This window comes from Bombus vosnesenskii, unplaced genomic scaffold, assembly GCF_011952255.1.
Source record: "Bombus vosnesenskii isolate JDL3184/JDL3185 unplaced genomic scaffold, Bvos_JDL3184-5_v1.1 scf7180000016281, whole genome shotgun sequence".
Lineage (NCBI taxonomy): Eukaryota > Metazoa > Arthropoda > Insecta > Hymenoptera > Apidae > Bombus > Bombus vosnesenskii.
Genome location: NW_022884350.1, coordinates 817,323 through 832,326, shown reverse-complemented (window position 1 = coordinate 832,326; position 15,004 = coordinate 817,323). Strand labels below are relative to the sequence as shown.

General features: G+C 33.9%; 1 protein-coding gene across 4 annotated transcripts in view; it reads right to left on the bottom strand.

The window, feature by feature from the left end:
* The window catches only part of LOC117242933, a 213,283-nt gene that overhangs the window by 158,521 nt on the left and 39,758 nt on the right, over positions 1-15,004 (bottom strand). The window contains exon 1 of one of the 4 annotated variants that reach the window (XM_033509998.1): positions 9,252-10,312. The exons of the other annotated variants lie outside the window; for them this stretch is intronic. Within the exon in view, the coding sequence (XP_033365889.1) occupies positions 9,252-9,313 (62 nt within the window). The 5' untranslated portion in view covers positions 9,314-10,312. Of the gene's footprint in view, positions 1-9,251; positions 10,313-15,004 lie in introns of those variants that run through there. 4 annotated transcript variants of the gene reach the window in all.

Genomic DNA, 15,004 nt, shown 5'->3' with positions numbered 1-15,004 from the left:
AAGTAAATATACAAATGATGTAATGTAGTACGTAATTGTAATATGTAATTTTAAAAGTTACAAAAACGAAATTTATTTACCTACTTGAACTGCTTGAAAAAACATCTTAAAATTAAATAAATTATTAAACAATTTTTATTCGTTGTAATTGTGTAGATGATCTAAGAACAATACTCCGCGATCAGAGGCAAAACCTAATTGCCAAGTGACGATTCTTCCCATCCCTAAGCAAATATTTAAACAACGTGACATGATACGATAAAATCTACTTAGAAGTTACAAAAACGAAATTTATTTACCTACTTGAACTGCTTGAAAAAACATCTTAAAATTAAATAAATCATTAGACAATTTTTATTCGTTGTAATTGTGTAGATGATCTAAGAACAATACTCCGCGATCAGAGGCAAAACCTAATTGCCAAGTGACGATTCTTCCCATCCCTAAGCAAATATACAGGGTGGTTGGTAACTGGTGGTACAAGCGGAAAGGGGGTGATTCTACGCGAAAAAAGATGTCGAAAATATAGAATAAAAATTTTTCGTTTGAGGCTTTGTTTTCGAGAAAATCGACTTTGAATTTTCGTTCGATACGCGTACACCTTATCACGTCTCGTTATAACGGGTCTCACTGTAGATTTTTAAAAAAATTTAAAAAAAGAAAAAAATTAAAAGAAAAATGTTTATTCTATATTTTCGACTTCTTTTTTTGCGTAGAATCACGCCCTTTCCGCTTGTGCCACCAACCACCCTGTATAAACAACGTAACACGATACGATAAAATCTACTTAGAAGTTACAAAAACGAAATTTATTTACCTACTTTAACTACGCGAAAGAACACCTTTTTATTCATGGTAACTTGTCTCTCGTCATTCTCGACGTATTACATAAACATAAATACGTCGATGACCTAAGAACAATAATTCCTCTATATATCCTACAGTGTTCGAGTTTAACGATCGATTTCAGAGTGAATTAAGAAGCCTACGATCCAAGGCGAAACCATTGATCTGTCCAACGTCAATGACCCTTTTGAATTCGGCCAGCATCGTCGAAACGTCATCCTGCCTTGGCTATTTAGCGACGAAACGAAGTGCCTGTCCACACGCGAACGAATGACGTGGACGGATGTCGAACTGAATTGGCGCAATGACCATAACCAGGGTCTAATGCGGCAATAGATGTGCGACCTTTTCCTTGCCGTTTAAAAGAATGGAACGGAGTGGAACGAAACACGACAGTGGTTCGTTGCACACGAAAGAACTTACTGCTGTTGCTGTTGCTATTGCTATCCTTCCCCTATCAAGCGATTCCAGCCATGACACAAGCGTGAAACGCGTGACGAAAGACATTGCAGAATTCAGGAAACGTCATTTAAACGTGGAAAAAGTCACAGGTTCGCAGGCTACTTACAATCGGAATTGGGTATTATTCGAATTCGAATTCGAATGTGAAATAATTACCTGAATGAATCTATATCGGTGGAATATTTTATTTCGTGGAATAATTATTTGTTTCCCGTAACAAACTTTCTATATTTACTCGAATAACGATTGCAGAATTTTTTGAATAATAATACGAATCATTTTTTGTTCGCGCTTAACTTTGTACAAGTATATACAGACACCGGATACAATTCTTAGTATTATTTTACCCAAGAAATAATTTACAAAGAACGATAAACTTTCTAACCTGGCATTTGAAAAAAGTTAATTATGAATATTGTTACAATGTTACAATAACTTGACGATGTAGCTTGAAAATATATCACGTTCAATATCATGTTCATTCTTGACGCGACACGTAAATATCTACATGTAATATATAAATTTACCGAATGTCCAGCTGGACAAATTGTATAGTACAAATTAAATAATAAAAAAAATGTAATATATAATTCTATGCGAATAGATTCTCATCGGAATAAATTGTTCGATTAAATTTTTATTCCAATATTGTTACAATATTACAATGTTACAATAACTTGATAATGTAGCTTGAAAATATATCACGTTCAGTACCATGTTCATTCTCCACGCGACACGTAAATATCTACATGATATATAATTATCATAATTCTATGCGAATAGATTCTCATCGAAATAAATCGTTCGATTAAATTCTTATTCCTAAATTAAAATAAATAAATTCCTGCACGAATAATTCCTTATACGAAAAAATGTTTACTCGGATAAATGCTTGTTCGATTGGATATTCGTTCGTCAGTGGGAAATAAAATTTCGTTCTTTATTTTTACTCGTTATCTGGCGTTCGAATAAAATTTTGCCCAACACTGATTACAATAGCCGTTTCTCTTCGTCGCAAACAAAACAAAACAAATCGAAGAATTCGCTGGTAAGTGTAACTGGCTGAACGCGATTAATATTCTCGAATTGAATGAATTGAATGTAAATGGATTGGGATGAGCGTAAATATAAAAAATACGCGTTTCTTTTCCTCGCGAACAAAATAAAGCGGAGAATTCGCTGGAAAGTGTAAGTAACTGAACGATTAATGTTTTCGAAATGAATGAATTGAATGTAAATGGACTAGAATGAATGTAAATATACTTCCAAGAACACAGAAACGAAAGTGTATGCTTTATTTATATTGCAGTCGATTGGCTTCAGTGGAAAGTTTTGCAATTTTATCGCACCGAGCACTGCTGTATAATATTTACGGAATTGATGTACTAAAATTAGGCTGCGAATGTTTATGCAGATTCAATTTTTTATGAAACCTGTTGAAAATGTGAGACAGAGATTTGTTTCACCAATTAAACGCCACGACGCGTACTATATTGGGTATTTTACATATTTTTACACATTAATATGCATTTCGGCACATTTCAATTTTCTGCGAATTCAAGTCCAATTATCATGTTTCACATTCGTTCGTCACAAAAACTTTGTTACTTGCAAGTGAAATAATCTTGATCAAACGTTGTTGACATCTTCATTTGCCTTTGAACTCTGAACTTTTCCCAGTTAAATGACTCTACAATCCAGATGCCGTTAAATCAATCGAATATGCGGTATATTCCATAGGTTCGCAATTTAATCCTTTAACATTTCTTTAATTACGAGTAACAAAATTCACGTATGCTCTAGCGGTGTTTCAAATGAGAATGAATTCTTTTCATTAGCGAGATAGATGGTTTTTCAAAACAAGTTCGTGATCGTAGTAGCTAACGAAACACTGGATAAGATTATAAAAACAAAAGGATAACTATCAGGTTGTCTGAAAAGTTTCTTTCGTTTTATGAGGAAATAATAGATGCACAACGTTTTTTGTTTTATATTATTTTGTCCAGTTTGTACGATTCATTTTGTTCTGTCGAGATAAACAACGCGACATTTCACAGACTTGATTTCACGTTTGTACGAAGGTGCATTGTTGTAAAAAACACGTTTGCGAAAGAAAGGCACTTTCCGGACGACCTAATACTAACGAACTGTCTAGTTGGAACGATGTTGCAGTAAAATCTAAAAACTTCCCTTTCAATCCAATATAAAAAGCAGACAAACACGGTAGAAATAATTGATTTAAGTAGTTTAAATATTCGAAAGTTGAGGTGAAGCTCATTGTCGATTGTTCTAAAATAGAGTAAAACATTCGCAACACTAATGACTTCTCTGTGGATATAGTATGGCCTGAGAAGAAGCGAGTGTTATAAACACGGAGATTAATTATAAATTATTAGATCATAAAGATAAATATTAACAACTTTATATAGTTTAAAGTAAATATTTATCGCTAACGTACCATGCATATTTAGAACACAGAGATTAATTATAAATTATTAGATTATAAAGACAAATATTAACAACTCTATATAATGTAAAGCAAATATTTACCGCTAACGTACCATGCATGTTTAGAACTTGCCTTGTTGGTCAATTTAAAATAATATAAATACAAGCTCTATATATTTATACAGATATATATATTATATATATAATATATATTATATAGATATATAGCGTTATAAGAAATGCAGTTTATTTGGTCGTTAGCTTCTTTTGTTTTTAAATATTTTGTTCTTTTAATAACGAATAGAGTTAGTAAATCGGGCAAATAAAGCTTCAAAACAGCTTGATTTTTCTACCAGGATATTCCTTTTCCCTTCGTTTACCTTACTGAAAAATTATATTTTATGATATGGAAATAAGATAGACGATATTACTGTTTTAAATGTACAGTACAAAGGCACATACGTAATGGATTATTATATATTTGAAGAACAAAAAATATTTGTACACGAGAAATATCAACGGAATAGGAATGAAATAATATTTACACAGAACAAATTTCGATGTTTTTAAACGTTGGAAGATCGTGCATGTACCCCGTTGCTTGATTCCTATGTTTTTTACTTTTTTATTTTAAACTTGGAAATGTGTTCCGCATAATCCGGAGATGTTTGCTTGCACGGAACATTGCGAACAAGTTTGTTTTGGATAAACAATGCGCAATCAACGTTCAAGTTAATATTTATTATTATTATTATTATTATTAATTGCAACAACGATTCTCACAACAGGCGTATGTAATGAAGGAAGCTTAGTTCCTACTTTCTTTTTAGGAATTTCGAAATGTCGTCGTACGATGTAATGAAAAGTTTCGATATATAAAGCGAATTCAATATAACACGGATTCCAATTCATCACGGTGATTTTACATTTACATCATCGATGAATAAGATACAAACTTTTCGTAAAAATAATTTCCTAAAAAATAAAGAGAGTAGACTATTACATTGTTCTTCATAAATAAGAGACGAGATGATCTAACTATCATGAAACATAATTTCTGCACCGATACAACTGCTTCATCCTAGTTAATATTTATTAGAATAAAACTGAAGCTTCAAACATATACGTTTTAATAATTATATAATTTATTTGAAATAATTTGGGAAAATTAATTTTATTAAACACCTAAAAATCCCAAGTGTTCGTGAAACAGAAGAGGAAGGGTTAAACAAGGAAAGATGTTCACGCGTATAATCAATCGAACGACTACAAAAACAAAGAACGAGTTCCGAGCAACGCTCAGAATGAATGTTTCATACTCTCTTCTCTCGTTTAGATGTCGTTGTTCGAGTAACAGCATGTCGAGGATAATAAGGTCATAGCAATCTACCCCAACGCGTCCTTGCCTCTGCGCTTCCATCAGCGCAATAACGTCACATTTTTCTAGTTCACTGACCAACCTATCCACTCAAATCGGTCATATTACCGCGTATTATGGATGAAGAATTTACACGAAACTTTTCATCTCGTCACCTGCATACAAAGTTTCAACTGCGTGCGAAACTTTTTCAATTTCACTTGTACACAACTTTGTAACTGCAGCGAGAATAACAAATTTAATTGTTACCCGTAACTTATCAAATTTTCGTGAAGAGCTAGTTCTTTCTTTCTAAATTCGTTAAACTACCGAGATTGCGATATTAGTGGGTATTATTATAATATATTATCTTCTGACAGTGAATAGGTGAAACGTTTTATTATGCATTTTATTTATTGTTATTATTTATTGCCATATTATAACACCAATTTTACCAGGCCCGGTTATTGAACCGGTTTCGAAATTTAATTTAAGATTCTACGTTCCTTGTTGTTTCTTTTGTTCGTTTAACTTTATGTAAATTCTTATATTAACAAAAATTGAGAAATTGTTTGAGCAGATGATATTATGAAAAATTGAGAAATTGTTTTCGCAGATAATATAAGAATTTACATAAAGCTAGACGTACAAAAAAAATAACAAGGAATGTAGAATTTTAAATTAAATTTCGAAATCGGTCACTTGTCCAGGCCTGGTAAGATTAGTGTTATAACAGTATGGTAATAAATAATAACAATAAATAAAGTGTAATAGGTAACTAATAAATAAACGTTTCACCTACTCACTGTCAGAAGATGTACTTTGCTTTGGTTATCTACATATGTACCTTTACTTCTCTAAGTCCATAAAAACACAAATTTCCTCAGTTTAATAGAAATGTATCAGTGTAGGCTCCTTTCAGATTCTATACTTTACTAACACAGCAATAAAATCTGTATTAGTCTCGTTGGAATGAGTTAAAAATGTTTGAAAGTGGTACAAAATGATACAAAATGAAAATAATATTTATTATCAATATTAACAAAGAAACTTCAAAAAAGCGTGATTCATTAAAAAATTATATACAATGAAATAACGTTATTATTATATTGCTATATTGGTACTTCGAAATTATATTTCGATTGTATTTTATCGTTGTTGTTAAAAAAAAAAAAAAAAGACACGCTTTATCAGCACTTAGATACGTCTCCTTTCAACAGATAACGTCTCCTTTAATCCCGATTTCAACCTGAATTTATGTGCGTCAGAAATTTTTTCACGGTCTACAATGCCATTGAGATTCCTGACGCGTAGCAACAGAACAAAGGAAGCGTCAGCACTGTATCAGAACTATCCTGTATCGTTCTCTGGTCATTTTCTCGAGAGTAGCATACCTTTTTACTGACGCTTTCTCTACTTCCGAGACTATAAAAATACAAGACGCTTCGCCTCGAAGAATGATTCTTATGCGATCGTGTGAGTATGCGAGTGAGTATCAATATGCATTAATCGTATATTGTGCAGCATTGGATGACGTTCGAATGTATCTCCACGAACCAATGCCAAATTAGTCGCATAGGCACGCACATCCAATATGCACGTGAGACTGAGAATACGCTAAACTGACGTCACAGGTCTGTAACTGGTAATTATTTTCCAAATTACTTTAATATTTTAGATGAAAGGAGATGTCCATATTTTCTCACTCGAAGCCTCTAATAAATTAAGAAGACAGCGATACTTCGATATTACGTTTTTCTTTTTTACGTAAACGTAGACACGCATTTCCATAATACCATTGACCATTAATTTTGAGAAATTTAATGCGGTTCACAGACGAAAAGGAATATACAATATCATCTCGATTAAGTAATTTATATTCGTTTCCTGAACAGCTATGTTTCCCACAGCTATAGCTATAATAGGTAGCTATAGCTAGCGACAACTATCAAATTTCATTCGAGTTACGTATTGTACGTATTCTTGATTTTCAATCATTTTTATAATTCTGGATCTAATCGTAAATGTATTAACGAGACTTTTAGTACGTATGATGCCAAATATCTGATTTGTCATCGGCTGTTTCTCGAAACAATGAACTTTGTATATTACGACCGAAGCAAAACAGAAACCTTCTTATTTGCTAGGAACTTGCGTAAAACATAATTATTATCGAAATCGTTAGCGTAGAATTGACTTCAAAGAATCATTTGCTTCTCCATCTTAATGAAATAATTCCACGGCTATTACGGCAGTTTCAACGTACGCGTTTCTGCAATTACGACCGTTAGTCAGATTATTGCTTCTCATCGACCATTGATACTCGAGTATATGGAAATAAGAAAATAGAAACGAATTTATTCCTTTGCAACTGACACGTCGTATTTAAAAATGGAATTATGTAATTTATTTATAAGAGATTAAGAAAAACGATCAACTAATTGTGTTAATGAGAAAAATGTTCCAAATATCGGGTATCTTGTGCAAGAACTTAAGTCGTTAAATAACCGATGAAGTTTCTATCTGTTGAAATACGAAATACGAAGAAATATAAAATATGCGTTATTATCAAACTGATATATTCCTAGAATAATATCAAGCAATACAGATAGGATCTCGTTATCATACTATTGTTTCATAATAGGCAGATATATCGTGCATGTATTAGTTTTCCACTATAAACAACATTTCTGCGAAATAAAGGACTGTGATTAACCGAATTTAATGAAGCTGATGTATAATATGGTATCATTGTGATTTCCACGATCATATTGAAATTCGTAAGCTCTTACGATATTATTACATATTTATTACAATTAATATAGTAAATTTTATACAATTAGGTAGAAATACAGTTTTCCTAGTATTTAATATCCAAACTTTGTCAGTACATTTTATGGACTAAATCGAGCGAGTAATAATAACAGTACAGAACAAAGAAAACAATGCTTTAGCCTGTAATTTCGTTCTATTGAATTTTTATGTGCAAAAAATTTGAAAGAAAAAAAGAAAGGAAAAAAATATACGTTATGAACTAATACAAACTAAATCAAAATGAACTTTATGGGATAATATCAGTTCATATCATGGGGTAATATCAGTTTTATCAGTTTCGTATCGAGAAGAACAGTGAACATTTTGCAATGGAATATTATCATGCTGATTGAAAATCTATTCTTATCTTATAACAGAGTTCCCACCATATTTCATATTTTTATGAGAACATTTTAATGGAGTTTTCAATGATCCGTGTTTATGTAATATTTTTTGCTTAATTATATCCACGTAATATACTGACAGAGTTTGACCGTCAAATTCTGGGACACCCTGTATAATGGAATTAAGTAAATATGACACAGAATGACAATGTAAACAATTAGACTGATGTACATGTAGCTACTATACATAATTACATTCACATGAAACTAAATATCAAGCTTAATGCTTCAATAGATTAGGTTATCTTTCAGCTGTGTAAGCTTGTGTTAAAATTTGTAATTTAAAAACAAATGTCTCTAGACACGATAAATGTCTTTAAATTGCTAATAAACAAGAAGCCACATAAATGACTGAATTTATGAATTCCTATATATGCAGACGTTATTATGCGCTGAATACTACAAAATTACGGATTAAGCGCTTAAGCATGTAATGTAAATACACTTTATAAAGAATAAATATAAAACTTAATATGTACGTGTACATTTAATTACGTATACAATTTTTTCACAGAAAAAATTTGATATTTCAAGCTTAAACATTTTTATCAATGCACCTGTAATGTATCCATTTCAAAGTCCAAGAACGGAAAATGTTTAATCTTTGGAAGATAATATCTTCATATTTTGTTCAACAAATAAACTCCACTTCCGTCTTAAGTGTTGGTGTATTTACACCACCACTTGCAGCTTGTAAAAGTTGAAGTTAAATAAACAAAAAGCCTGCGTTTTTATCTCAGAAAGGAGAAAACGAGTTCTTGTATATACCTCAGTCTGAAGTTTCGTTACAAAGTCAAAACATCGAGTATCAATCTCGTAAAACCTTCGAATCTCACGATATACGTATATGTATTTACCGAAACCGGTTTCTAACGACTGAAATAATGAGAAAAAGAGGGAGAGAAGTTGAGAGAACATACCGAACAGGGTTATCGCCAACGAACTGCGACTTCTCGGTGTGAAACGGCGTTCCAAACGTCATAACCGCGCAAGTAGGTAATCTAGGTTGCTGTCGATTTTTAGGGTTCTTGCCGGTCTTCTGCCGATTTTCGTTATCGGCCGAGTTCTGACGACCGCCAAAGAGTTCGGCTAGTCAGCTGATCGCGCGATGTTTCATTGCTTCGCTCACTGTACGCATTATCGCTGGAATTTTTCTGCGATCTGTCCTCCCTTTTACTTGCCTCTCGGCTGTTACGCCGCGAAGAATTCGACGTTTAAATTGTACGACTTTAGGAACTCTGTAGACTGTAGAGTATGTAGAGTTTGATGTTCAACTTTCCCAGACGCGTCGTAACTTGTTCACCGTTCTGGTTAGCGTCGTTCAACGAGTCCCGACAGGCACTAAATTCTACGTGTCTTCCTGTCGACTATCCCGACACAACAGGTCGCTCTACGTGCTCTCGTGCACCGTTCTTGTCACGATCACTCTGTACCGTTCCTCGGCTTATTACAAATATGTTTGATACTTTGGACGCGTCTCCGCTACGATATACTTTGAAAATCTCGAAGGAAATTACAGCGTTTGATGTTGACAGGGTACGACAAGCGAAGATCGATCGCAGAGATGAAAAACGCGAGAGACAGAAGTCACGAAATTTCGCACAGTCTGCTAGTGTCACAAGTAACGGTATTCAGGCGCGGCCAGTAAACACAAATCACGCACGGAAATTCAACGAAGCGACGACACTGATTGGATGGAGCAAGTGCAACGACCTGTCACTTACTCTTTTGCTCTTTTTCGCTGGTATCCACACGGCTCGAAACGCGTTAGTCGCGTGTCCGATTATTCAAATGTTTTTCGTGCTAAATTACACGAAAACAGCGGCAACGAACAGTATTCGAGCATCGGTCGCGAATGCAACGAATGTGCGAGTGTATGTGAGAAGCACGAGTAACCCGACGAAAGCCGATTAGGGCCGAGTCGAACCGAATATAACGAACCGACTCCTGCCACATCTAGCATCCGACTGGCTCGGAGGAAAGCTGGTCGCGACGTGGGGATTGTGGGGAACATCACCGCCCCCTTTCGTCCCTTGCCTCGGCGCCAGGGGACGCGCCATCGCACTACATAGGACATGTCACTATCCTCGTCCTCAACCCTCTGCAACAACGTGCCACCATCGATATCGGACGTATTTCAAAGACGCATCAAGTAGCTCCTTTCCAGTTTGTTCGCATTTCTCCTGTCCTCTCGAATCCCTTTCGCCTTTCCCGTCTCGTCGAGCGTAAATACGACTCACGTCACAGGAAATTATACGATCATGATTTTCGTCACTTTTTCAGCTGCCTCGCGTCACCTACACGACGTCAGCTGTTATTATTTTTATTTCTACCGGAAATATTATATCGATTGTATTATATCGTTATATGTATCGATGTTATATTATGTTATGTTATGTTTGGTATTATTTGGCGTCGGTTTCCTACAAGAGAGCTACGTTTTAAGAAATTATCAGATTTCAAATACTTATATAGATTAATTTCAAAAACGAGGTATTATAACGCACATATCATACAATTAATGGTTGAACGAACTTTCTATTCTAAATCGATGTTTTTAAAAATGTACCTTTCTTAGCAATGTCGTTTTTTCAACAAACTATATGTTTGACATAAAATCGCTTTTCCTTATAGCCAAACGGTAGCCAGCTATGTCAAATACTATTTTCTCGCAGGAAATAAAAATTTGTTACATCTATTTGAATTAATAATAGTGAAATTCCTCGATTTAAATTCATGTCCTTACCGGGGTTGAGCAACTAGAAATAAAGACGATATTACAATTTGACATAATGAATCACTTCAACTCTCTTAGTATTTTTATTTTAGAAATGACACAGGGAGAGCAGCTCTATTGTGCGTTAATATATATATATAGACTGTGACGATTGAATAATTAAATATGTTTATTTTCATGCAATATACATGCCACTATTTTTACATATATATATATACGTATAATATAATCATAAAAGATTATAAAACCTTATGAGATCGTGTTATAAAAATAATAATATGTATATTGCATGAAAATAAACATATTTAATTATTCAATCATCACTATCTTCCGTGTCTTATATAATTATAGTGGTGATAGCTAATTAAACGTGGCAAAAGTTATTAATGGCACGTTGCACGGAGACGTGTACATCTACGTACACACGTAGCAACAAGATCGGTTTAAAGTCACGCAAAATCGTCACGGTGCACGGTAATTTCAAGTATCACTGTACGTGGACATTCTCGTGAGGAATCGTCGAAAATAATCTAGTTTTCCACCTAGATATCATCAAAGGTAAACGGACGCGTGAATGAGGTGATTTACAGGTGCGAAATAAAAATAGGACGTACTGCGTGAGATATAGAGATTTTAAAACGCTTGGAGCTTGTTGCGAGTTCTTTTAAGCTGTGGTATCGCCTGCGGCGCCCTTTTTTCTCGCCTGTTATCGTGTCTCGTAGCTTTTGTTACTTTTTCAAAGACGGTACGATGTGCGTTATTCAGGAAATGGCAATAAAAGGAGCGCATTGATTTCGATAGAATGGGTGCGCGGTGTCTATCTGGAAACGAAACAAGGACGCGATAGAGCCAGCTAGAAAAAGTTCTAATACGGCGCAGCTGACGTTGGCCTTTATTTGGCCAACCTTACAAAGTCTTGTCACGGTTCTAAGTATGATAATAGGAAAAACGTGGTTCTCTTAGCGCCCTTTGTCTAATCATCCGAGCAGTCGAACTCGCGCTCGTGTAATTTTTTCTCCTCCAGCGACAAGAACTCGGTATGCGTTTTATTAGATTTTGTACGTCAATAAGAACGTGCAGTGGCTGGTGAAATTTATTTTTATGAATGATGTATTAGAAATATGTTGAAAATTTGTATGAATATATAACGTTACACGAAACATTTTGAATTTCATTAACACTGTAACGGGCAGTAGTTGTAATGCGGATTTTCATCCGTTTATGGAATATTTTGAAGACAAAAATGCACATGATATATGAAAATCCATAAAACGAAATATAATACTCATTACAGTTTCCAACAGACCGAACGAATTTCAATTTGTTTCATTTCTCTAATTGTGCCCATGAAAACATAATATTAGTATCTGTAATTCTATTGGTAAAATTCAAAAATGTAGGTATAGTTTATATTTATTATTATTTCTTATTATATACAATTTATTTTGTGCAAACATATATATAACAAAAAATTTGCTTTACACGAATGTAGACATAACGAAGATTGTTTACTTGAAATTAACTTAAAATAAGTTAACAGCAAGATTATAATCCAACTAAGACTATATAAGAATACAAAAAATTAGAACGTAAACGAGATTACGTAGACTGTAGCAACTGCATAAGATGATTTTTCTAGACACATTAGACCATATGGGTGTATCTTAAACTCTTGATGTTAATTGTAGAGAAAATTACAGACTGCACGGTTCTTCGAAAAAGTAGGGCATCGTCAATTTACGGCATAAGACGTTACCTTTTGTACGCAAATAAAAGTAGATCTCCTCAGTCGCGTTTCTTAAGTTTAAATAAAATCTCCGGAGTATTAAAGCCGAAGTCGGCGTGTTCATTTGCTCCGCTCTATTTCATTATTAAATCCTTCGGTGTAATACGAGAGAATATCTACATTCATGGTACAAGCGTGGAGCCAGCTTCGATCGGAAACACGATTTAGTTGCTTAACCTTTTCGAAAAATACGAGCTATATTTAAAAAAAGGGAAGGGGGATAAACGTTAGGACGACAGTTTTAAAATCGAGTAAAGTTTTCAACGCGTAGATGCTGTGTCAGAGATGGAATGGTTAAAAATGAGAAAATGTCATTGACGTTGAGAAACTTATTGATGACGCAGTTTGCATCTCGTATCAAACGTCCCACGTCAGATCGTTAGTCCCAACGTGCGACGTAATTCCACTGAGCCTGACCTACCACGAGATAGGCAGATATTTCTAAAACCAATGAATGAACGATCGATAAGGTGGGCTGACGGGTTGAAAGATCCAGTGATTCCGAAAATTGCTAAAGGAAGAAAGTTAAATCAAGCTGGAACGGTAAGCTGGTCTCATCCTTTCTTATTAAACCTATGGAACATGTATAAACCGCACCTAACGATTCGAAATTCGATATATGTAGCAGCTTTAAAATTTAAAGTCAGCCAATCTACGAGACGCTATTAACAACGCTTCTTGTTACAAGTTGTGCCTCTATTTCCTCTATTCTTTTTCTTGTTACTTTCTGGTATTTGATAATATATTCTTGCAACTTTCGTTCTATGCAGCTTCTCAGGATAAAAACAAGACTGTAATTGAATAAATTAAATTTTGGTAAATGCTGGTACAAGTAAGGAACTGTTGATGAAGAAAGATGAAGTGAGACTCTTAAACGTCGTTAAAATAAAAGCTACATCGTTTAATGTCCTATCGCTACGGAATTTCCTTTATTTTTGCGATAAAGAAACAGAATCGATTGAAGCCCTTTACTTTAATCTGAAATTAGAAGTTAAAAATCCAATGAATATGTCCATATAAAATAGAACGATATAGCAACAGTTAGACAAAATTTTCAAAATGTAATTTTCAAAATGTAACGTGACGTTATAGAAGACTGAAGATAAAGTAAAAGTATCAGTTTTTTTAACGAAGATTATAACGATAGTATTCCCGTAAAATATGAAAATTCCAAGAAACGCGAGATTAATGAAAGTTCCTCTCTTTGAATTCCATCAATTAAACCACGTTATTTTCATATGATATCCAAATAAAAGTGTATTTAAAGCTGTGAGCTTCATTATCGTAGGATTTACGTATTAAAAAATCTTTTATTGTTGATATTGCATCAAAAATGTTCTCTGGAATATTACGAAGCTTAAAAACAATACATTGATGTATATGGAAGATATGGAAGATTATTACCACATTTAGCAACGATATTTGAAATTTGTTTCGCGCAAGAACGTGTAATATATAATTCATGATTAATCGGATTCACAAAATCGATGATCAGAATCCTATTTCATTTTCCTTTGCGACACGTAACGCTAAATATACCATCGATCGTAATCGGATTCATACGATCAAATGAATCAGTTTCTCTTTTTTCATATCTGATTCAACATAATACTCTTTTCTGTTAAGAGAAGAGGAAAATTTATATACAAGTTTCGAGAATTATGTAAAAAGAATCGGGACACCGATGAATCGACGACTATAGTAGAATTTCAAGTAGAATGCCTAAAAATAAACCAGAAATTCATCGTTCGTAACACGCCTACTTGGAAATCTCACCGACCACCCACCCTCTATCTATTTTATTAATTTTCCATTCCCTGTTTTCCCGGTTTAACGCGAAAGCAGATAAGAGCCAAGGACTATAAACGTGTCTCGTTCAAAATCAAAGTCCTCTGATATTTTCTGAATATATGTATAGAATATGTATATGTATATGTGTATAGTATTTGCTGTTGAATTGGCAGGCCGTATTTCTCTGCGGCATGTTATCGAAAGTAAAACAGCGTGTAAATTCACGGAAATATGTATGTATCGTAAATTCTCTTATGCCGTAAGTAAAAGTTGTATTATTACTGCGTGTATTGTAAGTTAAAAGTCGCAGTATTTTTATTAGACATTTCTTCAATTTGCATCAATCATGAACACGTGTT